The sequence below is a fragment of the Equus przewalskii genome, chromosome 13 (genome assembly GCF_037783145.1).
Source record: "Equus przewalskii isolate Varuska chromosome 13, EquPr2, whole genome shotgun sequence".
NCBI classification, from domain to species: domain Eukaryota; kingdom Metazoa; phylum Chordata; class Mammalia; order Perissodactyla; family Equidae; genus Equus; species Equus przewalskii.
In genome coordinates, this window is record NC_091843.1 from 83,040,541 (window position 1) to 83,067,890 (window position 27,350).

The following is a 27,350-nucleotide window of genomic DNA, read 5'->3' on the forward strand; positions in this document are numbered from 1 at the left end:
CATTCATGTACACGGGTTATGTAGAATATGTTTTGGTTTCTCTTGGATAAATACCCAAAAGCAGAGTGGCTAAGTCAGATATTAGGAGTTTAACTTGTTAAGAAATTGCCAATCAATTTCAGCATAGGAGCTTTCCTGTGGCTCCACCTTCTTGCTAACATTTGGTACTGTCAGTCTGCTTAATTTTAGCCATTCTGATGGGTGTGTGTTGCAATCTCATTGTAGTTTTAATTTCCATTTCCCTGATGACTAGTGATACACAGCATCTTTTCTTGTACCTAGTGACCATTCATATATTTTCTTTTGTGAAGTGTGTCTTTAAATCTTTTGCCAATTTTTTAAGTTAAATTCATTTTCCTCTAATTACCGAGTTGGAAGAGTTCGTTGTATGTTCTGGATAAAAGTCTTATGTCAGATATATGCATTGAAAATATTTCCTCCATTATATGTTTTGCTTTTTCATTTTCTTAATTGTGGCTTTCAAAAAGCAAAAGTTTTAACTTTCATAATGTCTAATGTATTCAGTTTTTTTCTTTTATGGTCTACGTTTTTTGTATCTAAAAGAAATATTTTCCTAACAGAAGGTCATAAAGATTTTCTCTTGTGTTTTATCTAGAAGTTTTAAAGTTTTAACTTTTGCATTTAGGTCTGTGATCCATTTTGAGTTGATACTTGTGAATAAGGTACCTGTAACATGGTGGAGCCTGAGATAAAGAAAATATCCTATTAGCTTCCAGAAATAAAAAGCAAGAAACATGCAATGATTCAGAAAATCTCTCTCTCACACCCTTTCACAGGAAGCTAGTGGAGGATGTGCTCCAGCAAAGTAAAGGAGAAAACAAAGAAAGAGGAAAGCATAGGACTCTAATAAATAGTGGATCTAAATCAGAACAGTGATGAAGAGAAACCTAAGGATGACTGTTGCACATCAGACAGAGAGAGAATCTATCCAGATTGGAGCAAGAGGACAAAAGGGTCCTAAAGGAGGGAGACTAAAGGGAAATTTCTAGGTAAAAGGGGGATTTGAGAGTCTTCGCTACTTGTTAGATGAAGGGATGTGTGAAAAAAGTTAAGGACATGCATATTTTTTAAATTGCAAATGAAAAAGGGCAATTTTTAACTCAAGAGAAAAGGAAAGCGTTGTACAAAGAGAAAAAAGGAACAATTATAGTACACTAACTGGCTTGTCATTGAACAATATATGTATAGTCTAACTGGTGCTTGCATTCTGATTTATACTAAGTCTCCTGTGAGTAGGGTTAGCATGAATCAGTCCTCTGACCTCAACCACATCTAGGAGAATGAAGAAATTTAATTTTCTGAACAGCAAAAGTGAGACTGCAATCAAAGTAATCATGTAACTACAATAGAGATATGCTTTAGCCAAAAGATCTCTGTCTACCTAAACTCCAAACTCTGGAGTGCAAGTTAAAAAGTAACTGAATATAAGACAGAAAGACTAATACCCAGAGAATACTTCTTGAAAGGCTTCAAGCTTTCTAAAAAGCACCTGTATACAAGCAGATCTTTTACATTTTTTTAATTTAAATTTTATTTATTCAAAATAATATTTCATGATACAGGGTTAAGTATTCAATTTTAAAATGTCTTATTGAACAAAAACAGAAAATTATGAGAGACATTTTATCCAAATCACATAAAAATGTATCATATCATTTAGAAATATCTAGTCAGGAGGGGAGTTTAATAAATGTTTATTGAACAAAAGTATATAAATGAATGAATGAGTTACCATATCCTTAACATGCTTGGCTTGAGACTTCATTCTACTAAGTAAAAATTTCCATATGTTCACTAATGAAAAGCTTCTGGTAGACAATATAGGCTTATTTTCATTTCAGTGAATATGATCATGAACATACCAATAACACTGTTATACTTCTTTTTAAAATAAGCTGTAATTGGGGCTGGCCCCATGGCTTAGTGGTTAAGTTCAGTGAGCTCCACTTCGGCAGCCTGGGTTTGCAGGTCTAGATCCCGGGCATGGACCTACACCACTCATCAGCCATGCTGTGGCTGCGACCCGCATATAAAGTGGAGGAAGACTGGCACAGATGTTATCTCAGGGCTAATCTTCCTCAAACAAACAAAAAAAAAGAGGAAGAATGACAACAGATGTTAGCTTAGGGCTAATCTTCCTCACCAAAAAATAAAAATAAAATAAAATAAGCTGTAATTTAGATAGACTTTGCCCACACCCATAAGCCTGACCTAATGAGGTTTTATGGGAAGCCATAACCACAACCAAAGACAAAATAAACACGCATTTTCTCCACACTGCGTAATCTCTGAACTAAAGTAGTAACTAAAGAATTATCTCGTTAAAATTATCTGAGTGAACAAACTAAGAAACACTGGCTTAAAAATATTAAACCTATATTGTCAGTAAAATACTCAGACCCCTTTTCAGTAAAAGGGATCTCTTTAATACCTCAAAAGCAATCTAGAGCCTTATACTTATAGTGGCTGGTGACAGACTTTTGATTTACCAGATTTTCCATCAGAAGTCTCCCAAGCATGCCATCATGAAGGTGAGGGTGGAGCAGCTCCCTCATGGTCCTACCCAGGATGAAGACCACACTCCCACCACAGCCTACCAAGCCCTGAAAGACATCAGCCTGCTAACCGTGCTCATCCCATTTCACCTCTTCCCCTTTCTCTCTGCTCCAGCTACAACAGCGTTCTTCAGTTCAGGTCCCTGAATGTTTCATGTTCCCTTCCTCTCTCCCAAGAGTCTTAGCACCTGCTGCTCCCTCCACCTGGAATGCTCTCCATTCTCCCCTCCCCCGACCTCCTAGTTATTTCCTATATCCTCCAGATCACAGCTTCAAATATCCCTTCCTCAGGAACACTGTCCCTAACTTCTCAGACTAGCTCAGATCCCCCTATTGTATGTGCTCATCACCTCCTATACTTTTCTTTCACAGCACATTTCAAAGTTTACTTGTAATATCTATCCTTTGATTAATGAGCATCTCCCCTACTAGACTTACAGCTCCATGAGGGCAGGGACTCTACCTGATTTGCTCACCATTGTAGACCCAGCACCTAGCTCACTGCCTACCCATTTAAAAGTACCCAGCATTAAAAAAATGTGTTACATGTATGAAGGAACAGATTAATGAACAAACAAACTCTGAAAGGGAAGTGGAAAATGGGAGACCACACAGGATGCTGTCCAAGAGGGAAAAGATTTCCACCTGGTTTCAGCATAAATCCAATCTGGAGAAGGAATATGTAAAGGAAGAGTGGGGTCCCCTACCCTCTCTAAGCTGAGGAAACATGTACCAAGTTTAAAATACAATCATCCTTCTAGAGACTTAAGAACCTCGAACTGCCCCATAGAGTTGAAAGATATTTTTAATTTCAGATCCGTATTTGAAACAACATCTACAAAACAGAAATTGTTGTTTCCTTCACAACAAATTAATGTGCCATATTAGATTCACATGATCATTGACTTAAGTGATTTCTAAGGTCCCTTCTGAAGCTAAGATTATGTAAACCCATCAACCTTGCTTCAAAAACAGAATTGGAATTTTTATAGTTCTTGGTGTGCACTTTACCACTGTAATACACAAATCAGTCATTTCTGTATAAATCAGGTAAGGAAATATTACTAAGGTTTAACAACCTAAGGAGTATAGGTCACTTATTATTTGAAAGTGAATCTTAAGGAAAGCATTAAGTGATTTGGAAACAATGAGGGAAAACAAATTAAAAATGCCTACACTTATAGTTTTTATCAGTTGGTGTCTTAAGGATTCTTTAGCACAAGTTTTTAGAGATCATCCTGCTTGCTGCCGTCCTTTCGTTCACACTAAATCCGCTGAGGCATTCGTTGACATGGCACATAATGCGTAACTGGGGGATATGACATAAATTAAATGCTACGCATATTTGATTACTCTTCCTTATAGATAAATCTCTATATTTTCCCTCATATGGCATAGAAAGAAACCAAAAGGACAAAGGAAATAGAAATCAAAATTTTGCTTGTTATTTTTAAATAGTCTGTGCTCCACACAATTACTGTCTTTTACCAGTTAAAATAATCTAACATATTTTCTTTGGGGGACAGGTTTTAAATTTTTTCCTCTCTCTCTTTCTCACATAATAACAGCAGGAGAAACTGTGAAATTAACATTTACCTATAAGCGTAAAAGAAACCTGAACACTGATTTAAGGAGTCATTTTCTCATAGATACATACTTTGATACATAATACAAATGTTTCTTGAGTATTTTGAACAAATAACTCTTCCCTCTTATAATAAGGACTATATTTGTATCTCTTATTTATAAACTCTAGTTCAATTATTTTAGTAGCTACAAAATGATCTAATCTCATATATCCATTTTTAATTATAAACAAATGTAGCATGCAGCAATATAAAGAAATTACAGAACCACATAATTTCACATTTGCACTGAAGTGCACAGATGTACTGTATTAAAAGATGTGCAATTACTCACCTTACATTCTTCCTGGCAAGTATCTGGTCCAAAGTTAGTGATAATCCCATACATAAAAAAATAAGTGAAAAACTGAACAAGATTTTTCTTCCCATCAAGAAATGAATCAGTTTCTTCAAACAAAGCACATCTGTTAATTCATAAATGCAAACAGAGCAGAGGCAGTAGTTTCACGCCATGTGACTGACAACATAGTCAACCAATCAGAGGACAGCTTTCCCAGGATGTATTACGTGTGGGAGAGGGCAGAAGGAGGGGCCTGATACTGCTCAAATTAGAGCATAGAGTGAAACCATGGGTCTATTTAAGTTGTTTGATTATTTATAATGAAAGGTTATTAGGGAGCAGATTTTTAGAGAAAAATTGGTATTGTTTTAATACTCATATAACAATAAAAATCTCACACTGCTTTTCAGGAAGCTATTAAATTCTCAAAATCTATGAAGTATACATTATTACGTGCATTTTTCAGGTGAATAAGAGTAAAAATCTCTGGAACTTAGCTACTTTTACATACGTGTCCTAGTTCAGAGTTTCCTGTTGAATTCATGACTCCATTTGCTGAGAGGCATGGAACATAATGGTAAAGAACACCGACTTCCGAGTCAGACAGCACTCAAGAGCATTCCCAGTGCCAGCTCTTCCAACTATCTGATATTAGGCAAGTTATTTTTCCTCCTGAGCCTAGTTTCCTCATCTGCAGAGTGGGGACAAAAGTATTTAACTCATTAAATGATGCCCTAAATAGCCAAACCCATCTTGAGAAAGAACAAAGCTGCAGGCATCACACTTACTGATTTCAAAATACATTACAAACCTACAGTAATTAAAACAGTACAGTACTGGCATAAAGACAGACACACAGACCAATAGAACAGAATAGAGAACCTAGAAATAAGGCCATGTATGTACAGTTAACTGATCTGCAACAACGGTGCCAAGAATACATAATGGAGAAAGGATTGTCTCTTCAACAAATGGTGCTGGGAAAACTGGATATCCACATGCAAAAGAATGAAACTGAACCCTTATTTCACACCACACACAAAAATCAACTCAAAATAGATTAAAACTTAAAACCTAGAAGAAAGCAGAGGGGGAAAGCTTCATGACATTGGTCTTGGCAATGATTTCATGAATATGACACCAAAGCACAGGCAATAGAAGGAAAAATAGGCAAGTGGGACTACATCAAACTAAAAAATTTCTGCCCAGCAAAGGAAATAATCAACACAGAAGAAAAGCAACCCAGAGAATGGGAGAAAATATTTACAAAACATATATCTAATAAAGGGTTAATTTGCAAAATATATAAAGAACTCCTACAATTCAATAGCAAAAAAACAAACAAAATACAATTTAAAAATGGGCTAAAGGCTTGGATAGACATTTCTCCAAAGAAGCCATACAAATGGCCAACATGTATATGAAAAGGTGCTCAATGTCACTAATTGTTGGGGAAGTGCAAATCAAATCCACAAAGAGATATCACCTCATTCCTGTCAGGATGGCTATTATCCAAAAGACAAGTGTTGGCAAGGATGTAGAGAAATTGGAACACTTGTACACTGTCGGTGGGAATATAAAATGGTGAAGTTGCTATGGAAATTAGTACGGAGATTCCTCAAAAAATTGAAAAATAGAACTACCACACAATCCAGCAACTGCACTTACAGGTATTTACCCAAAAGAATTGAAATTAGGATCTCAAAGAGGTATTCGCACTCCTGCGTTCACTGCAGCATTAATCACAATAGCCAAGGTGTAGAAACAATGTAACTGTCTGCTGACGGATGCATAGACAAAGATATACATGGCATACACATACAATGGAATATTATTCAGCCTTTAAAAAAATAAAATTCTGCAATATGTGACAACATGGATGTATTGTACACTTAAAAATTTGTTCAGAGGGTAGATCTCATGTTAAGTGTTCTCACCACAATAAAAAAATTTTAGTAAATATCATAGATGAAATCCTTTCCTTACTTCAATGCCTAGCTAAATAAAGAATATCTAATGTTTCTCCTTCTCTGCTAGCCTCCCCCTCCCACCCCTGCAAAAGGCATGCAAAAAAACAAAACAAACAACAAAATCCCTAAGAGTTGTTTCACATTAAAAAAATACAACTAAAATGCCACAATAAAGAAAATCCTCCAAAATGAAAGTGTCAGCGTTTTTAGTACTTAAGAACCTTGATCTCTTTAATGGCGAAGTACTGGTCGCTGAAAAGGGCTATTTGTAAGTGACAGATGATGGATTATGGGAAGGTGGGGCCTCGCCCAGAGGAGACACTCCCCGTCCTCACTGTCCACTTTGTACACACACCTCCTTCTAACACGGCTCTGGGGAGCCCTGTAGAAAAGGACAGGAGGAGACTGAAGCACAACGACTAGGGGAAGGGGGGATGCAGAAATAAGGAGGAAAGTTGCTAATAGAAATTATAAAATAGAAAAGGACACTGCCATCACTGTGGCCTTTCCATGCCCTGTCTTATTCCTACTTTCCGGCATATTTCCTTTTCCTCTCCCTGTTCTTTCATTTCACCCAACTTCCACCCTTTGCCTCTCATTTTACCTTTCTGTCCTTCCAATTCTGTGGAACTTCAAGTAGCAACTCAGGTCTGGACAGCAGGAGTTGAGTCTCAAGCAAGGCTGCCAAATAAAATACAGGACACCCAGTTACATTTGAATTTCAGAGAACAAATAATTTTAATAATAAGTATGCCCCATGCAATCTTTGGGACATACTATATTAAAAAATCATTTGTTGTTTATCTGAAAACTAAATTTAACTGGACATCTTGTATTTTTATTTGCTAAATCTGGCTATCCTAGTGTTAGGGTCTCTCTGCTGCTGAAACTTTAACATGCATACAAATCACAGGAGATTCTGTTAAAATGCAGATTCTGATTCAGTTGGTCTAGGGTGGGACATGAGCTCCGTTGTTTCTAACAAGCTTCCAGATGATGCCGATGCCGCTTGCCGAGGACAGCCCTGTGAGTAAGCAAGGAGCTGGAACAGCATCTTTTAACAGAAATATGAGAGCTACAGATGGAACTTAAAATTTTCTAGTAGCCACGTTGAAAGAAGTAAAAATAAACAGGTGAAGTTGGTTTTAATATATTTTATTTAACCTAATATATCTAAAATATTATTTCAAACATAATTACTTTTAAAAATTATTAATGAGATATTTTACCTTCCTTTTCTACCCTAAGTCTAGAATCCAGTGTATAATTTACACTTACACACATCTCAATTTGGACTAATCAAAATGTCAAATGCTTATACGGCTAATGTCCACTGTATTGGACAGAGCAAACACAGAACATCTCCAGCTGCCAGAGCAACAGGTCACAGTCTCCCATGGCAGCAGCATCAGTGTCTGATCACATCACTCCTCAAATCCCTGGTCAGGATGAGGCGAGAGCCCAAGCCCTGGATGACTCTGTACTGTGATAGTAATGGATCTGTGAAGACTCAGAAACCATAGTGTTAGTCCCTTAGTGCCTATCACAGACAACCATTCATGGACATATGCTTCGGTTATATTTTCAGGCACACTCACATATGTAAAACTTTTTATTTTAAATCAAGTATCATTTCAACATATTTTATGACTTGATGATCCTAAAATTTTAACATAGCATTCTTCCTGTTGAAATTTTCTCCCACTTGGTTAAGAATTTTTAAGGCAGAATAATTAGTAGCTAGTAGGTTTCACACATGTATTTTAGAATAGAAGTCACACTTAAGATGTGATTGACTGAGAATAGCTCATCTTGTGACTTTGGAGGAGAAAAGCAGTGGCAAAAAATGCTAATACGATAGCTTGCAGGCTGCAAAGCACTTGGGTATCACCTGCCTGGCACTGTACCTGCCTGCTCAGATGGCTGAGGGCGTCTCTGTCCAGAACTGCGAAACATCTGAGATTTTGCCCAACTCGTAAACTAACATGTTAGTCTGCCACAGTTTCAGGGATGCTAGCAAAAGACACAAGACTCCTGGGTCAGAGACAAAGGACTTTATTTATTACTCACCACACAGCAAGCAGCATGAGCATGAGTATCTTTGCGTCAGTTCCCCTTGCCCATAAAGCAAGACAGGTGGGCCCAGATGGATGCTTGTACACACAGTGGGTTTCATTTCAGGAGAGAAACCCTGAGTTTCCAAGGCTATAGGCACCCTGCCCTTTGCTACAGAGGAAAACACTATTTCTACCTTTAAAGACTGTTCACTATACAAATATCCTAAAGATATTCCAGAACAAAAACTAGTTTGTGACTCACTCACAAGATACACAGAATATGCAGAGGGACATATCCTCTTAATAGTCTCCATTAGAGAACAGGAAGTTGTACATCCATGCTGCCTTCTTTTCAAAGGAAAGAAAGGTTTGCTTCACGTTACGATTTACTGTATACCATTAAATACAATGTCACCTGAAAATTTGAATATCAAAAATCTATCTTCCTATAATCATATCTGACCATGTGGAATTGTATTCTCACGGGGAAACAAATGGATCTAATTTAATTCTAACATGTGCCTTAAGGAACATCTAGCATTTGCCAGACCGCAGTCTCTATTCATCCAAATGCTCTCAGACTGAAGACCCCATTAGTTGAATGTTCAAGCCAAGTACAACAGTCTTTGCACACTGATTCAAAATCCAAATCCATCCACCTCCTGCAAAGCCCCACGTGCCCTGGCCCCTGCTGGTCTCTCTCACCTCGCTTTCTGCCAGCCCTTCTCCCCACCAGGCTCCAACACACTGGCTCACACTCAGCTTCTCAACACCCTCCGTGTGCCAAGCTTTTTTGCACCTCAGTGACTTTGCTCATATTGTTCCCTCTGTGGGGATCACCTCACACCTCTCTAATTCTCCCTGCATTTTGTTCACTCACATCAAAATATGTATCACAATGTGTATGAGACATTTATTTTCTTGTTACTTATTCATGGTGCATTTCCTCACCAGAAGGCCTGCTCCATAAGGGCAGAGACTATGTCTAATTAACTGACATATATCTAGAGCCTAAGATGCTGCTGGTCCAAGTTGGTGCTCAATAAAATGTACAGAATAACGAATAAACCTATCCAAAAATGTCACATAACTAGTTCCCACTTCATGCCACATGGTTGTGACTCCCAGGGCCTGAATATTTAGATAATTCTAACTAGGAAATCAACTAATTCAAGTAATTCATTGAATTCGGTAACTTGAAAATGCAAACGGACAAAACCCAAGTTCTATCAGTTCATTAGCAAAATACTATAGTATATACTTCTTGCTCCTTGTGGAGGGGTATGACTCTGTGATGTCTAACATGTGTCAAGCTGACTGGGCCATGAGGTGCCCAGATAATTGGTTAAACATTATTCTGGGTGTGTCTCTGAGGTGTTTTAATGAGATTAGTATTTGAATGAGTAGATTGAGCAAAGGAGAAGGCCCTCCCTAACGTGAGCGGGCCCCATCCAATCTAATGAAGGTCTGAAGAGCACAAAAAGGCAGAGTAAAGGAGATTTCACTTTCTCTACCTGTCTTGGAGCAGGACATCAATCTTCTTCTGCCTTCGGATTCAGACTAGGTCTGGAATGATACTATCAGCTTTCCTGGGTCTCCAGCTTGCTAAATGCAGATCTTGGGACTTCTCAGCCTCCAGAAATGCATGAGCCAATTCCTATAATAAATTGTATATATGTATATATCTATAGATAGATAAATACATATGTACAATTGTGTGTATATATATATGTACATATGTGTATATATGTATAGATATAGATATATCTCCTATTGGTTCTTTCTCTGTGGAGAATCCAGACTAATACAGACTCTATCAAGTTCAGAGCCTAATTGCTGCCATAATTTCCACCAATTTTCATCAAATCAACTTCTGAGTTGATTAGAATCAGGTTAGTAAATGAAATACTTATAAGTGCTTTTGATTTAAATGTTAATGTTTCTTACTTTAGGTTCCCTTTTGACTTCTTGGAACATGGATAATGTACCAGATTAGTGGCACATATTTACGTTTTTGGTTTTCAAACTAAACTGAGACAGAGGCCAGCTCTTTCATAAATTTGCCCATCAGTCTAACATTGATTGTCATATGTGAAATGCCGAGAACACAAAGTAGGAAAGACCCAGTCTTTGCCCTGAAGAAGTTCCCAGTCCAGTGATGTGTAGAAATGTGAACACATAATTCCTGGAGTAAACACCTTGGGGATGATTCACCCAGCAAACCAGTGACCTCCGCTGACATTGGCCCCACCTCCACTCCAAGCAATGGCTGATTAGATGAAGGGGAGAGAGAGGCAGGTATATAATAGATAAAAAGACAAGAAATGTGACATAAATAACTTTTGAAGAGTTGAAGCAGCTTTCTAGGTCTTGATTCCATTCCCTCATGAGGTCAGTGTACATCTCTTGTTGCTGGGGTTTGTGAATTACCCCGGTGTCCTTCCAATAACTTGGCTTTTGTTCTTAACACAGTTTGAAATGGGTTTCTGTTACTTGTAGTGCAAAAGAAGCTTTATTGGAAAGGTCTGCTCAATAACAAATTTAGTGGAACAATAGAGGCCTGGACTAGCAAGAGAGGTTTGAGGGTCAGGGAGAACCTAACAGACCTGGGTCCTGGGGAGGAAAGGGCCTCCGCTACTCTTAAAAATGCTCTCACTGGGCACCTGCAGGGTCCCCACCTCAACAGAGACAGGACCCAGAGTTTTAATTCACTAAAATAAAACTCATATCGAGAATATGTGCTATTTGATGTTGCCCTATACTTTACACGCTCATTTATAAGAAGAGCAAAATGGATTCTTTGGACAAAAATTAATCAGCACACTTAGTTTCAAAGGAAGCATTTTATACAACTACTTGGCAAAAATCCAAGATGCTGTTTGCTAAACAATTAACATAAATTTGGAAATTTTAACTTAAAACCTAAGTAAACATAAAAATTCATTGGCACATGAGTGATGAGGAAAACTGCAGATGAGAAGCAGGCTCCGAGGACTGGAATTTGCTTGCCCTTGGAGAGACATTTGCATTTGTGAAGGAAATCTCCATGCCTCCCTCTCTGCACCAGGAGGAAGGGGGGATGGCCTTATCTCTCAAAACTCTTAATCAATGCCAAAGGCAAGAACTTAAGTTGGCAATCTCATGTAACTGATTTAGGGTGGTGGCTTCTGACTTTTACTTAATCCGATTTGATTCTTATCTATAAGTCATGGGATCACCCAATAACCAGACCCCACCTGCACTGATACCATTTTAACTTTTTCATATTCTTTCCTTTGTCTTGTAAAGAGATAACTCACATACCTATGCCTTATAAAATTAGCCCTAACCCTCAACTCAGGGCAGCAGCAGCTCTGACTGCCCATGGGCCCTGTCCCCATGCTATTCCACACTATTCTCTAAATAAAAGAGCACTACTGCCAGATCTCGAGAGTCCAAGAAATCTTTCTTTCGACTCCTTGGCTCACCGATCCTGCATCAATGAGCACATTATTCCATAGTAAGAAAAATCACCATACCTATGAACTGGTAACAGATCCATTCATTTGAGTAATCTTGATAATCAGTAATGACTAATGGAACCAACAGGATCAAAAAGTAATGTTTTAAATCAATGGAAAGATTACTCCTGTCCTTTGTGTAGCTATATTATCCAAGAACCCTTGACTTCTTCTTTTCTTCTTCTTCTCCTCCATTTTCTCACTCCTTTTTCTCTCTTGTTCTTTTTTCTTTCAATGTAAGGAAAAAAATTCATTTTACCTTATTTAAAGTCCTTTAAGAAATAAAGTCTTAGTAATATAAAATAATCACAATTTTGCACATCTACTTTTATAGGAGCTTTTACATTTATATGTTATAATAATTTACAAGTTATTACATTTAAATAATCTATAAGTCATCCTGGTAAATCTTCATTTTACTGTGGAATGCACAGGCTTAAAGAGTGGCCCCCAGCCACTGCCCACCACAAAAGATCAACTGGTCTCCACTGAACCCACAGACAGCACAGGTCTGGCCCATCCACCAGATTCACAAACCTCTCCAGGGAATGAAATTCTAAAACTTATTTTTCCATTGAGTGAAGAAAATTATCTTTCTTTTCCTAGTGAGAAAAATTATCTTTCATTTCTTATAACTCAAAGGTCCCTGCTGAAAGAGAAGCCTATTTTCTGTTTGGTTCTCAGCCAAGTGAGAGAACACCTGGAGAATAACTTTTAATATGCATATTAAAATGACAACTCCCTTCCGGGAACTTCACAAAGGGCATCAAAGAACAGCATTGTCAATTCCCCCTAGATCCTACACAGAGGTTTAATTACAATAACAAAGATTTTAAACAACAGTCCTGAATATTAGTAAGATTATATGGCAATACACGCATATTTCTTTAGTTCCACCTTGGAACAGATATGAGAAGAAATAATCACTACACCAAAAGGTAGCTATACTGAGAGGATAACCAATCTCATTCATTTTAGATAAAGGAAAAATTGTGTTAAATAATTTAATCAGGTAAAATGAAGCACTCAGCATTCATCAGTAGTAGTTATACAGAGCATGCAATCACCAGTCTGACTCTTACTGCTGCTTCTTTCTCACTTAAAGCTGTTATTTTAACTTGTCACATTTCCATAGCAACTAATGCCTCAATTTTTATAGCTAAAGCACTAGGAATCATTTCTAACCCTTCTAAATGCTCCAATATCAGTTGTCAACATTGTTGAAACCGTTGGCTGTTCCTCCCCAAAAGCTAACTTCTCCCCGATACCGTGCAAAGAATCAGCACCACCCTTGATCTAAATCTCTTTGATAACTGATCTAATTTATGAAGACCAATCTTTCTTCCTAGTTGGGGGGCTCTGAGAGAAGTCAAATAATACCACCTTTCTGCATCATCGGAGTGGACAAATGTAGGCCCAAATAACACCTTTATTACTGAGAAAGGCCAGGATGGAGGACAAAGCTTAGTGCAGGAGCAAAATGTATTGTAATTGAACCCCTGTCCCCAGAAAACAGACATGGCAGCCTATCATGGCAGCCCTGGGCTCTCAATAGGGAAGAGAGTCCTGTCCCAGGAGAAATAGGGGGAAATGCAGGCTCTGTGGGCAGGCTGGGTCCCAAAAACGGGTGAACAAACTTTCGAGACCCCTCTCCCTGGTCTAACAGGCAAATCTAGCGAGCAAGCTGTATAGGCTTAAAGTTGGTACAATAAAAATCCATTCCGTACTGTGAAGCAGTCATGCAGGCCTCATAAGCTTGTGTTAGAATGACTCTGCAACCCCTCACCTCATGACTGAAGCCCCCAGCTGGATGGATCCACAACCAGACAAGATAAAGGGTAACTCGCTCACACTTCCCAGCAACATTTCTTAGAGTTTGAAGGAAAAAGTAAGGACCCTGGTCCTTGCCTCCCTCCATACACAAATAACACCAACATTACAAGCCTTGTTTGATGTATAATCAAAAGTTCTTGTTATCCTAGAAGTAGATGGCTATTAGGTGTGTAAGCCAATTCTTGCACGAACACTGCTTCGTTAAAAAGTATACAAACTGCACTCAAATCTGTAGACGTCAGGGCCTGGCCTGGTGGCTGAGTGGTTAACGTTCTGCGTGCTCCACTTCGGGATCCCAGGTTCACAAATTTGGATCCTGGGCACAGACCTACTCCGTTTACCAGCCATGCTGTGGAGGTGTCCCACACGAAAAAAAATAGAGGAGGATTGACACAGATGTTAACTCAGGGCTAATCTTCCTCAAGTAGAAAAACCCCACAAAACTGTAGACCTCAGAGCAGTTCCTCAGAATACTCTGTTGGACTGTTTCCTGGGACTTGAGTTCCTCACTTTGATTATCGAATAAATTCCTTCATTTAACCTTTAACTAGACTGCTTATTTCAGTTGACAAAGGAAAGAACGAAGAGCTGAACATGCCTAGACCATTTTTCCCAAATTTGCCACAGATGTCACCCCTCCTCACCTGGCCTGGAAAGAGTAAATTGGCAGAGAAACAAGGAGTTACACTAATTTAACTCCTTTTTCTTGGAAGGAATTACTAAGAAAGAGGAAAACCTGTTCTCCTTCCTGCCTCCACTCCCCCAACATTTCAATAATGACCAAATAGGATTCTTCTGTGACAAAGTATCTATGTTTTCATATATCTCTAGTAACCCATGGATATCAGGTTACAACTTACAGCAAGAACACCTTAATCTTAGCAACGACATCTCTTAGTTTTCCTGGTGTTTTGCTGTCTAGAAAATTACTTTCATTCAATAAGTACCTTATTTACTTAACATTCATTAAAAGCTTTTCTAAACTCATTAAAAATCAAAATTCTGCCTTATAACTAATCTGAAAACCAACAAACATGTTCTGGTTAAGCAAGTTAACTTCTTTAAGTCTCAATTTCCTTTCTGCAAAATGAGGCTAATAATAGCACCTACCACATAGGAGTTGTTGGGGCATTAAAAGAAATTATGCATGTGAAGTCCTACTCCTGGCACCTAAATAGGACTCAACACCAGTTAGAGACAGTGGTGGTGGTGATGATGGCGATGTCAATGATTTTGCTCTCTCTTTCACAGTCTAACTCCAAATTATACCCTGAATCTTAAGACATCTCTCCACCTCGAATGTAACTACTTACAATCCCTTATCTGTATTATTGCAACAACCGCTCCTTGGCTAACCCAAGTCCTCTCTTGCCCATCTATAGTGCCCTTCCATCGCAGGCACAGTGATTTTTTAAAAATGTAGGTTAGATCTTGTCACTCTCTTACTCAAAGCTCTCTGATGGCTTCCTATGACACTCAGAATAAAATCCAAACTCCTTATCCTGGCCTACAGGTTGGACATGAGCAGGCCCTGCCCACCTCTCTAACTTCACCTTCCTCTATTTTCCCTCTGGCTCACTACCCTTCAGCCATGGCAACTTTTTTTCTTTTCCTCTAACTCCTCAAGCTCACTCTTGTTTACCGGCCCTTTTAGGAAACTTAGGGCCCAAGGTCAAGAAAATTCCTTCTTCTTTCAGGCTCCAAATTAAGTAGTTAGTTCCTCATTAGGAAGTGAAAAACTCAAAGCTCTAAAAACAAAAATTAAGTACTTTCTTCTCCGTTTTCTTAGTTATAGTAATCAAAGTCCTTGGTTCATAACACACTAATTAAACCCACTACCTAAAGTAAACCATAACCTACCATCCAACTATGATCACCACCTAATGTCACTACCATCCTGAATACAGGACACAGAAAACCTGAACAGCACTATCAACCACCTTGGGCTAATTAACATTTATAGAACATTCTTCCCAACATCAGAAGAATATACTCTCTTTTTAAAAAAGAATGACTATATTCTGGCCATAATGCAAACCTCAACAAATTTTTTAAAAATTGAAATTAAAAAAGCATGTTCTTAGAATGCAATGGAATTAAACTAGAAATGAATAACATAGATATTTGGAAAATCCCCAAATATTTGGAAATTAATGCAATTCTAAATAATCCATGGGTCAAAAAGGCAAACAAACAGGAAATTAGTAAATGTTTTGAATTGAATTAAAACTAAAATTTAACATGCAGACCTCATGGCACGCAGCTCAAGCAGTGCTCAGGGGGACATTTATACCATTAAATATACTAGAAAAGAACAAAATCAATGACCTAAGCTTCCACTTGAAGAAAATAGAAAAAGAAGAACACATTTAAATCAAATTTAAAAACAAGAAGAAAAAAGTAAATAATAAAGATACAACCAGAAATCAGTGAAATTGAAAACAGAAAAATAATAGAGAAAATCAGTGAAACCAAAAGGTGGTGTTTTGAACAGAACGGTAAAATTAACAAACTTCTAGTTGACCAAGAGAAAAAAAGAGAGAGAAGACACAACTTACCAATATCAGGGGTGGAAGAGGAGACATTGCTATAAATCTACAGATATTAAGAATATTATAAAGGAATATTACAAACATCTTTATGTCTATAAATTTGACAACTTATACAAAACAGACAAATTCCTTGAAAGGCACACATTACCAAACCTCCCTCAAGGAGAAATAAATAACCTATACAGGACGACATTTACTAAAGAAACTGAATTCATAGTTAAAAACCTTCCAACAACAAACATACAAATATATATAAACGTACATACATTCATGCATAACAGACTGCCATAACAGCTTTGTGAAACAATCTTGAAAACTTAGATAAAACCGCCAAACTCTTAGAAAAATGACTTTCCAGATCTGACTCAAGAAGAAATCACAGGTCTTTGAATGGTTCTGTAACTATTAAAGAGATTTAGTGTGTGGTTAATAATCTTCACACACGAAAAAAACACCAGGCCAAGATGGTTTTACAGGCTGTTTTACTAAACTTGAAAGTTTAGAAAACAAATCATCCCAATTTTATATAAACACTTCTTGTGAATAGCAACTCCGTTTGTAACTTGTCTTTTTGCTTTCTTTCAGGTGTTTTTGCTGAACATAGGTTCTTAATATGGTCACATTTATCATTCTTTTCTTATCTTGTTTAGAAATATTTTCCTTTCTCAAATTCAAGAAGACATTCACCTTTCTTTTCTATTAAGAATTTTAAAATTTTGTTGTTGACATTTAGGCCCTCAATCTGTCTGAAGCTGACTTTTGTTTTCAGCCTGAGACAGTGATCCAATTTGATTTGGGTAACCACTTTTGTGCTGCTCCATCTGTTTCACAGCCCTTCCTTTATACACGGAACTGACATCGAATTCTCTCATTTACTAATACTCATATGAGTCCCTTGCTGGGCTTTCTAATGCATTCATTGGTCAATTTATTTCCTTATGCACTAATACTGCACTATCTTACTTAGCTTCATAGAAATTTCTCCTATCTGGTAGGGCAGGCCTTCAGAAGGGTTCTGGCTATTCCTCACTCTTTACTCCTCCAGCTTCAATCTCACAGTTTGTTGTAATCCTTTCCTTGCAATTACTCTCAACTCCCTTGCCCGTCCTCCATCACATTCACCTGACTAGATCCCACCCCTGGCTCTGTTAAAGCCCAACTCACCACCTGCTCAGTCACTACACTGAATGAATCTGAAGAATACACAAAACCATGCTGACTGATGTAACTTTACAACCATATAACTACAGTTCCAAATGGACCCTCAGAACTGTTCAACAATCCTACATCCTCTTGTCAATCTATCTTCCCACTTCTAGATTAGGAGGCAAACTCCTACGCTGAAACCTAATTCCCAGTGTGATAGTACCAGGCCATTAGTAGGCAGGGCCTTTGGGAGATGATTACATCAAGCGCGTAGAGCCCTCATTAATGGGATCAGTGCCCTTATAAAGAGACCCCAATATGTCAATTATACCTCAATAAAAATGGAAAAAACAAACAGACAAGAAAAAACAAAAGAAAAAATAAATATGAGACCCCAGAGCTGCCTTGGCCCTCCTGCCATTTGAAACTATAGCAAAAAGAAAGCTGCCTAAGAATCAGGAATTGGGCTCTCAACAGACACTGAACCTGCCAGCACCTTGGACTTGGACTTCCCAGTCTCTAGAAATGTGAGAAATAAATTTCTGTTGTTTATAAGCCACCCAGACTATGGTATTTTGTTATAGCAGTCTGAAAGGACTAAGACTATCCCTCAGCAAAACGGAGGTAATAAAAGTGTTTACCTTTCAGGGTTACCAGAATTAAATGAGTTAATAAATGTAAGCCACCTAAAATAGTCGGTGGCCCCTAGGAAGTACTAGTGAATGCTAGTATTGTTATCCTAGATGGTGACTTTACACCCTTCCCTCTCCTCAAACCTCTTTTCCCTACTCTTTGTCCTCACTGATGACCTTGCTTCTTATTTCATTGAGGAAGTAGCAGTCAAAAGAGAAGTTCCACATCTTCCCATCAACAAATCTTCCAATTCACTTGCAGTTGTACCCCTATACTGTGCCTTCTCTATTACTATAGGTAAATTGTTACTATTCCTAAGGTCAATTCCTCCACTTGGGCACCCCTTGAGTCTACTCAAGGACTTGCTAGTGCAATTATCTCCTTTCCCTAATGAATTATCCATTTTTTCTTCTCCACTGGAACAATCCCATCAGCACTCAAAAATGTCATAAAATCTGCCATCTTAAACAAACCCATCCTGATTCCACATCCTCCCCAAATATAGCCCCTTTTTTCTGTACATTATAGCAAAATTCCTTGCAAAACTGTCTATAGCTGCTGTCTACACTTCCTCCTCTCCCATATTCTCTTGACTCCAATCCAATCAAGCTTTCATCTTCACCACTCCATGGGATCCCCACTTGAGAAAGTCACCAATAACCTCCACATTGCCAAACCCAAAAGTCCTCATCTGACTCTCCTTTCACACTTGCTCACTTCCACCTTCTGCACTTGACCTTGGTTAGAGTATAGCATTGACCACTCCTTCTCAGTCTATTTTGTTTCTCCTGTCCTCTCTTCCATATCACTAAACTTTGGTGTGCCAGGGCTCAGGCCATCTAACCTTTCTCTGTTTACCCACAGTCATCCTCTATGCGCTCTCAGTCATGGCTTTCAATGCTATCTAGTCACTGATGACTCCTCTGAACTCCATACTCATATATGCAACTACCCACTTCACATCCCTACCTGGATGTCTAACAGGCATCGCAAACGTAACACAGCCATAACAGAACTCTCACTTTCTCCTTCAAAATCTGCTTCTCTCCCAGTATTTCCTACTCAGTAAATAACACCACAGTCATCCAATTGCTCAAGTCAAAAACGGTAATTTTAACTCCTCTGGCACATCCTACAGTCCTTAGCAAATCCTGATGGCTCTGGCGTCAAACAGTATACCTAATCCAACCATTTTTTACCACCTCCACTAACAGTCCAAGCCATCATCATCTCTCAACTGGACTATTACAACACCCTTTCAACTAGCCACACAGACTCATCTCTTAAGAGTTTTTTCTCCTCACAACAGCCAGAGCGATCCTGTAAAGGTATAAATCCTATCTTGTTACTCTTCTGCTCAAATCTTTCCAACGGCACTAAATCACCTGAAGAGTAAACAAAGTCCTCACCATGGTCTGCAGGTGCCACATGTCCCCGTGCACCTCTCAGACCTCATCTACTGCCACACTACTCCCCACTCTCAGAGCTGCCGGTCTCTGATCCTTCAGTTCTTCAAAAGCACCAGCCCATTCCACTTACTGAGCATCCCTTTTCCTGGAAGGCTCTACCCCACATCCTTGTCTGACTGGCTCCCTCTCTTTAGCATCTCATCTCTGAGGTAACCTCCAGAGATGCCCTCCTAAGCCACCCTATCCAAGCTAGCCACCCCAACCCCAAGCTACGACCAATACAAACTGTATTTTCTCTATAGCACTTACCAATATGTAAAATTACCTTTTTATTTTTAAATATATAAATTGTCTCCTCACACCTAGAATATAAATTTTCTAAGAGCAGAAAACTTGACTCTCTTGTTAACTGTTGTATCCCCAGTGTCTAGAACAGTGCCTGGCATAGAGAAGGTATTTTTTAAAATAGTTGTTGAATGAACCAACATCCTAGAAAACTCTCATATTTGCTTCATTCTACAGGAGAAACTGAGGTTTAAAGGGTTAATTAAATGACTCGCCCTAAGGTCGCACAACCACTAAACGGCAGCTGTGGGGTTTAAGGCCTGGTCTACCTCCAAAGCCTGGGTCTTTAATTACTACATCACATTGCCTCACTTCAATTTTTTCAATTTACTCCGCTGTTTGTGAGCAGGAGTAACGACTCGGAACTCTAACCTCCCAAACCACCAGCAGGAGCCGACACCGCCACACGTAAGCCCAGACGAGCGCCGCGCCTTCCTAACACCGGCTCCACTAAGCCCCGCCCCGGGGTTTGCCGAGAGCGCCTGCGCCGTGGCGGGTCTCGTGCAAAGAGTTCTGGGATTGGTAGTTCACATTCCTTCTGTCTCCGGCATTCACGTAAAAAGAAAGAACAATGCAAATTAGATATCTCTGAATTTCATACAAATTAAATAAAACGCAGATTCTGGCTTGTAGGTTCTGAAAAGCAGTGGAAACTTGTCGTATTCAAACGAGAGGCGCCAGCCGCGGATCAGGCGCGGCGCAGACAGCCGCAGGGGTCCTTGGCTGGGCGGGGCTTGCTCGCGGTGGCTTGTGGCTCCTTCCTGTAGGGCTTCCCTCTTTTGCTCAGGCCCGTGGCGCCGGCAGGATGGGTGAGCTGTCTCGGGCCTGGCGGAGGGGGTGGAAAGCGGGATTTGGGGTCTTGGGGCCTGGTGGGCGAATGGGAGCACAGCGGTAGGAGGACGCCACCGGTGGGGAGGACCCGATAAGGGGAGCCCGGCGAGGCGCTGCTCGCAGGCACATGGCCCAGCGCTGAAGGGGTCCATGCGGCGCCGAGCTCGCCACCGAGGGACGCCGGTGGCCGAGTTGCCCTTCCGCGGTGGCGTGGGGTCTCGTTCCCTTTGGACGACGCCCCCTTTGGAGCGTCGACGTCCACCTCTTAAGCTGGTTCCGGGGAAACTAAGGTCTGGCCCGCCTGCCGCGGTGTGATGCGAGAACCCGCCGGCCTGTAGTCTAGGTGGGGCCACTGTCGGAGGAGATGCCCAGTACCACTGGGGTGTATCTGCGGGGGGACTCAGGCGATCTGGTTTTCAGGCAAGTGTCGCGGTCTTCGTACGGCCCGGAAGCTCCGCAGCCACCGACGAGATCAGAAGTGGCACGATAAGCAGTACAAGAAAGCCCATCTGGGCACAGCCCTGAAGGCCAACCCTTTCGGAGGCGCTTCCCATGCGAAGGGAATTGTGCTGGAAAAAGTGTAAGTGAATGTCTGCTGCTGCTCCCGTCGAGGTTTATTTTACTCTGGTCCCTCGAGAGTAACACGTTTGAAGAAGTTGTGATGTGAATTCTGGGTGTTGGTGTAGCTGTATTTGTTTGAAAGTTGGTAACTTGAGGATTACATCAAAGGTTTTTCATCTCCGAACATCTTAACGTCAGCCTGGGAGGAATTGAGGGGAGTGGCGTTGGAGGGGAGATGGGAACAATAGTGAAGTAAGGGGCATAGATGAGCTTACTGTGTGCGAACCCTTCTGAGCAGTTGGCACCTCCCACCTATTAAACCTTGGCAATCACATTTTTGTGTTTGAGAAAACTAAGGTAAAGAGAAGTGTCTTGCCTGGGGTTAGACAGCTGAGATTAGGCACGTGAGTTTGCTAGTACGGTCCTTCCTCGTGTCTGCAGGGGACTGGTTCCAGGACACCCCCATCCCACAATCCGGGGATGCTCCTTTATCTTATGTAAAATGGTGTAGTAGCTGCAGAAGACTTAGGCGCATCCTCCCGTATACTTTAAATCATCTGGATTGTTTATAATACCTGATGCCATGGAAATGTCATGTAAATAGTTGTTACGCCATAATGACAGGGAAAAAAAAATCTACGTGTTGAGTACACACCATCATAGGCCTTTCAGTGCACAGATAACGGAAGGCCGACTACTCAGCTGTTCCGACTTTACAAAATGGTAGTTTCATGTGGTCCAGTCAAATTTAGTGGCGGTCAGGATTTGAACCGAGACTTTCTAGCTCTAATTCTTAACTGTTTGAGGAATTTTTACAACTGTAAGGGGGCTGGAAGTTTTCCCCCATTGTGCTAATGAAACTAAGGCTGAGGGAAAACTGGGTTGAAATCACAGGACTTTACAATTTAAGATTAAATTGAAAAGGTAGAAACGTACAATTTCTAGTGAGTTCTATGCTTACTGAACTAAAATGTACCCTTTTCAGAAAGCCAGCTCACTCTGCTCTGCTGTTTGTTTCAGAGGAGTTGAAGCCAAACAGCCAAATTCTGCCATCAGGAAGTGTGTCAGGGTGCAGCTGATCAAGAACGGCAAAAAAATCACAGCCTTTGTGCCCAATGATGGTTGCTTGAATTTCATTGAGGTGAGTCTGTTGTGGCTTCTGTTCTTGGAATGGTTTCCTTAGTTTTTATTTTACAAATGGGTATTTTTAGTGATTGCCACCGACACCAGAAGTAAACTGTTGATTCTATTCCAGGAAAACGACGAAGTTCTGGTTGCTGGATTTGGTCGCAAAGGTCATGCTGTTGGTGACATTCCTGGAGTCCGCTTTAAGGTTGTCAAAGTAGCCAATGTCTCTCTTTTGGCCTTATACAAAGGCAAGAAGGAAAGACCAAGATCATAAGTTTGGATGGTGAAAGCGTGGTAGTAATAAATTTTCATATGCCAAAATTATGTTCTGTGTCTTATTTTTCTTCACCACAGAAATGCATTGTACACTTGACCAATTTTAGGAGATTGGGAGAACAGAGTTAATTCGGGATTCTCTAGAGTAAATGGGATTTATAACCTAGGACAAAGTTTTCCCTTAAAAATAAGTAAATCTGGAATGAATAAATGTACGGTATTCCCGTGTAGAGGGCTGCAATCATCTTGGGAGCCTTTGGAGATGTACATTTTTGCGTCCATCTCCCTTGGGAGCCAGTATAATAAATACCACCCTCAGGTTGCTCCCTGCTCTGATGTTTGAGTAAAAGAATCAGTGTTGCAGTTCTAGCCAGAGTCAAAGTAATGGGAGAGATTGATTAGAAAATGTCAGGATGACTTGTGTTTTGATAATTCTTAAAACTGGGTGTTGGGTACATGGGGGTTCATCGTCCACAAATTTTGTTGCAAAACTTAGGAAAGAAAAGGTAAGTCTGGTATAAAATGAGGCTTCTTAGCCTCCTCATTTAAATCTGCGGTCTGAGAAGCTGCTGTTGATTGTGTTAGTAAGTATAATTTGCTGTGATCAAAGCCTAGTCCTAGGTTATCTTTAGGATCTTTGGAAAGTAGAATTCTTTGGCTTCCCATTTCCCACAGGGTCATGATTAGGCTCCTTACCGTGGCACAGGAGACCCCGAGTGCTGTCTGGTCCCTGCATTCTCCATCCAGCTTCCCCGCTTCCATTCCCCATGTTTAGAGGGCCTTGCTTGTCGCCTCTTGCTCCTCCCGTCAGACCTCACCGATCCCAAACTCCCTGCACACTTGCTGCAAGTGATCGTGTGACTTTCCACAAGAGTGGAGACACTGGCTGTTTGATGCTTTCAGATGGTTCTAACTCACCCGCCCTCTGCAGAGATGACTGGGCCTGAACAGGAAGAGGCCAGGAGGGCCGCATGGCTTGCAGGGGAGGGTTCAGACCTCTGCCAAACCTATAAAGGCCAACATGCCCAGAAGGTGTTGAGACACCCTGCACCAAAGATCTGCACTTGTCTCCTGGGTGCATCTGGGACACCTGTCATCCTATGGCCGAGCGACAGATTGGCCCATAAATCCACCTCAAGCGCTTGAAACCCAAGAGTTTGAAACTGATCTCCATTCCTTCTGCCTCCTGTGCATTCCTCCTACCCTGCCCCCTACTCCCCTGACACCTGGTGACTTAACACCCATTCATTTGTAGGTCCAGCGTGGAGTGTGCGCTTGTCACTGTTGTGCCTAGAGTGAGGAATGAGGCGCTCAATTGGGGTGCAAAATTTAAGCAAAATCCCAGGAGCTGTTTTGTAGATGCAGAAAAACTAATTCTTATGTATAGAAAGGCAGAACAACTAGAATAGCTCAAACAATATTGAAGGTGAAGAAAGAGGAATCACAAAACCTGGTTTTAAGGCTGAAGTAGCTACAGTAATCAAGATGGTGTGATAGTAGAGGGAAAGAGAGATCAATGAAATTGAGTCTATAAATAGACATACAGATATGACCAACTGATTTTTGACAAAGATACAAAAGCAACTCAAGGAAAGTTGGTCTTTACAATAAATACTGTGCACTTCCACTGGCAAAAATGAACCTCAACCTAAGCTTACACCTTACCTAATCTCATACCTTATACAAAAATTAACTCAAAATGGGTCATAGAATGTAAAAGGGAAAGCTGTAAGATTTGTAGAAGAAAACAACATCTGCATGAGTTAGGTGAAGAGTCCTTCCATTCTTCACCAAAACCATGTTCTATGAAAGAAAAAATGGATAAATTGCACTTCATCAAAATTAACTTTTGCTCTGAGAAGATCTCATTAAGAGAATAAAAAGACAAACCACAGACTGGGAGAAAATATTTGCAAATCCACACACCCAACAAAGCACTTGTATCCAAAATATATAAAGAACTGTTGAAACTCAGAAGTCAGAAAAGAAAAAATCCCATGACAAAATGGGCAAATGAATAGGGGCTGGCCCTGTGGCCAAGTGGTTAAGTTCGCGTGCTCTGCTGCAGGCGGCCCAGTGTTTCGTTGGTTCGGATCCTGGGCACGGACATGGCACTGCTCATCAAACCATGCTGAGGCAGCGTCCCGCATGCCACAACTAGAAGGACCCACAACGAAGAATATACAACTATGTACTGCGGGGCTTTAGGGAGAAAAAGGAAAAAAATAAAATCTTTAAAAAAAAAAAATGGGCAAATGAACAGACTTTGCCTGAGAGATGACAAAAAAGCGCGTGAAAAGATGATCACCATCATTAGCCGTTAGGAAAATACAAATGAAAATCACAATGAGATATCACTATACCCCCATCGGAAAGGCTAAAATTAAAAATACAATACCAAGTACTCGTGAGGCTGGAGCAACTATACCTCATAAATTGGTGGTGGGAATATAAAATGGTAGCCACCCAGAAAAAGCTTGGCAGTTTCTTATAGAGTTAAACATATACTTACCATATGATCCAGCAATTGCATTCCTGGGTAGTTATACAGAAATGAAAGGTATGCCCACATAAAAACCTGTACACATGTGTTCATGGCAGCTTTATTTGTGATAGCCAAGAGCTACCTAAATGTCCTTCAGGGGACAAACAGATAAACTGGCACATCCGTAAATAAATATTAGCCATAAAAAGAAACTATTGTTATGTACAACAACTTCTATGGATCTCAATGGCATTATGCTACGTACAAAAAGCCAGTCTCAAAAGGTTACATACATCCTGTATGATTTCATTTATAGAACACCCTTGAAATGACAATTACAGCAATGGAGAAGAGATTAGTGGTTGCCAGAGATTAAGGTTTGAGGTAGAGTCTTAATAATAAAAGGGTAGCACGCGGGAGTTTCACGGTGGTGATGGAAAAGTTCTGTGTCCTGATTGTGGTGGTGTTTACACAAATCAATACTTGTGACAGAATTTCATAGTACCATATACCAAAAAAAGGCGCATATAAAAATTGGTTAAATACAAGTAAGGTCTGTAGTTCAGTTAATAGTGTTGTACCAATGTCAATTTCCTAGTTTTGAAAATATACTCTGGTTATGAAAGATGTTATTTGGGAATGCTGGGTGAAGGTTTATGTACAAACTATACACTATTTTTGAAACTTCTCATGAGTCAAATTATTTATAAATTAAAAAGTTAAAAATTGTGAATGGGTAGTTTAATTTGTGTTACCTCTTATATTTGCCTAGCAAAACCCAAACAAATCAGAAATGGTTAGAGCAGAAAAAATCCGGAGATCCCTTAGTCCTGTGTTTCTGAAATCTGGGGACTGTCAGAATTCCCTAAGGCATCTGTTAGATTACAGATACTCCCGACCTTTGGGAAACAGTCTTCAGGGTATTTCAGTAGCAATCTGTCTGCTGACAAGCTCTCACGCGGTCCTTACATAGCCACCCCAGTGCTTCTCCCACTTACTAACCTTGTCTAGCCACCTCATCTTACAAGTCAGAGGCCCAAAACCTTCTTGGGGCCGGCCCCATGGCCGAGTGGTTAAGTTCGCGCACTCCACTTTGGCGGCCCAGGGTTTCGCTGGTTCGGATCCTGAGTGTGGACATGGCACCACTCATCAAGCCACGTTGAGGCAGCATCCCACATGCCACAACTAGAAGGACCCACAACTAGAATATACAACTATGTACTGGGGGGATTCAGGGAGAAAAAGCAGAAAAATAAAAGATTGGCAACCGTTGTTAGCTGAGGTGCCAATCTTTAAAAAAAAAAAAAAGCTAGCTCTTAAGTATTTTAGAAATAGTTTGCCCAAGCAATTGGCACAGCTGAAATCCGAAAAACAGTCTGTCCTCTAAATGAAACTGCTCCTGTCAGATTTACCCCATTGCCGAACAGTAAACAGTGCCTTACAGGTAGCGACTTAGCCAGTTCCGGCATAAATGCACGTGGGTATTTTATTAAGAGCTTTTGTTTTGTGCCGTTTGAAGGGAAAAGGGGTAGTATTACACGATCAGTACGTTTCTGTGTGTTTATATGGAAATAGTGAAACACTAGTTAGTGATATTCTGACAAAAATCTAAACTTCATGAAGGAAACACAATGCCTCAAATATGTGGAGTTTTTCCCTTTTATTGTTTGGTAGAGCTCAGACAGACAGTTCCTACTGGATAACTAGACCAATTTGTGTATCTTTGTATATATGAATTTCCTGAGTTTCACCCTAGGCTTTGGTCATAATGGTCATGCTCTGGATAACACCCCTGGAGTCTGTTTCAAGGTTGTCAGAGTAGCTCACATTTCTTTATTGGCTTTGTACCGAGTTGGGAAAAGAGACCAAGATCATAAATTGCCATATCACGATAAATTTTTCACTAACAGCTCCTTGTCCAACCTTTATTTTAACCTGTGAAATCCATTTAAATGGATCATCCAAGTCTTAACTCACACTTCTTACGGCACTGTAGTTAGGGGATTGCCTTCGCACGTTGTACTGAGCATTCTTAGTTTCTAGCACAGTTTCTGTCCATATTATTTGGTAAAGTGATCTTATGTTTGTTAGTATGTGAGGGAAAGAAATGAATTTTTAAAAC

At 40.0% G+C, this 27,350-nt stretch overlaps 2 protein-coding genes across 13 annotated transcripts in view; one reads left to right on the forward strand and one right to left on the reverse strand.

Moving 5' to 3' along the window:
* LOC103557911 (V-type proton ATPase subunit S1-like protein) overlaps positions 1 to 20,433 on the reverse strand; it is a 44,137-nt gene extending 23,704 nt beyond the window's left edge. The window contains exons 1-7 of one of the 12 annotated variants that reach the window (XM_070569775.1): positions 20,320 to 20,411; positions 12,048 to 12,257; positions 10,044 to 10,186; positions 8,543 to 8,625; positions 7,077 to 7,153; positions 5,014 to 5,193; positions 4,497 to 4,519 (exon numbers count right to left, since the gene is read on the reverse strand). In XM_070569775.1, coding sequence (XP_070425876.1) covers positions 4,497 to 4,519; positions 5,014 to 5,046 — 56 coding nt within the window. In that variant the 5' untranslated portion in view covers positions 5,047 to 5,193; positions 7,077 to 7,153; positions 8,543 to 8,625; ... (1 more) ...; positions 12,048 to 12,257; positions 20,320 to 20,411. Of the gene's footprint in view, positions 1 to 4,496; positions 4,627 to 5,003; positions 5,194 to 7,076; positions 7,154 to 8,542; positions 8,684 to 10,043; positions 10,187 to 12,047; positions 12,258 to 20,319 lie in introns of those variants that run through there. The other 11 variants (XM_008530664.2, XM_008530660.2, XM_070569778.1 and 8 more) reach the window with 11 other exon arrangements.
* A 38-nt stretch (positions 20,434 to 20,471) lies between these two features.
* Positions 20,472 to 22,791, forward strand: RPS23 (ribosomal protein S23). The gene is made up of 4 exons (XM_008530659.2): positions 20,472 to 20,756; positions 21,199 to 21,358; positions 22,360 to 22,480; positions 22,595 to 22,791. Exons 1-4 carry the CDS (start codon positions 20,753 to 20,755, stop codon positions 22,739 to 22,741), a joined length of 432 nt encoding a protein of 143 aa, XP_008528881.1. The 5' UTR covers positions 20,472 to 20,752; the 3' UTR covers positions 22,742 to 22,791.
* Positions 22,792 to 27,350: the final 4,559 nt, after the last annotated feature.

Coding starts and splice junctions, on each gene's coding strand:
- RPS23 (XM_008530659.2), top strand. Junction 21,359..22,359: donor GGAATTGTGCTGGAAAAAGT/GTAAGTGAATGT, acceptor TGTTTGTTTCAG/AGGAGTTGAAGCCAAACAGC. Junction 22,481..22,594: donor GTTGCTTGAATTTCATTGAG/GTGAGTCTGTTG, acceptor ATTCTATTCCAG/GAAAACGACGAAGTTCTGGT.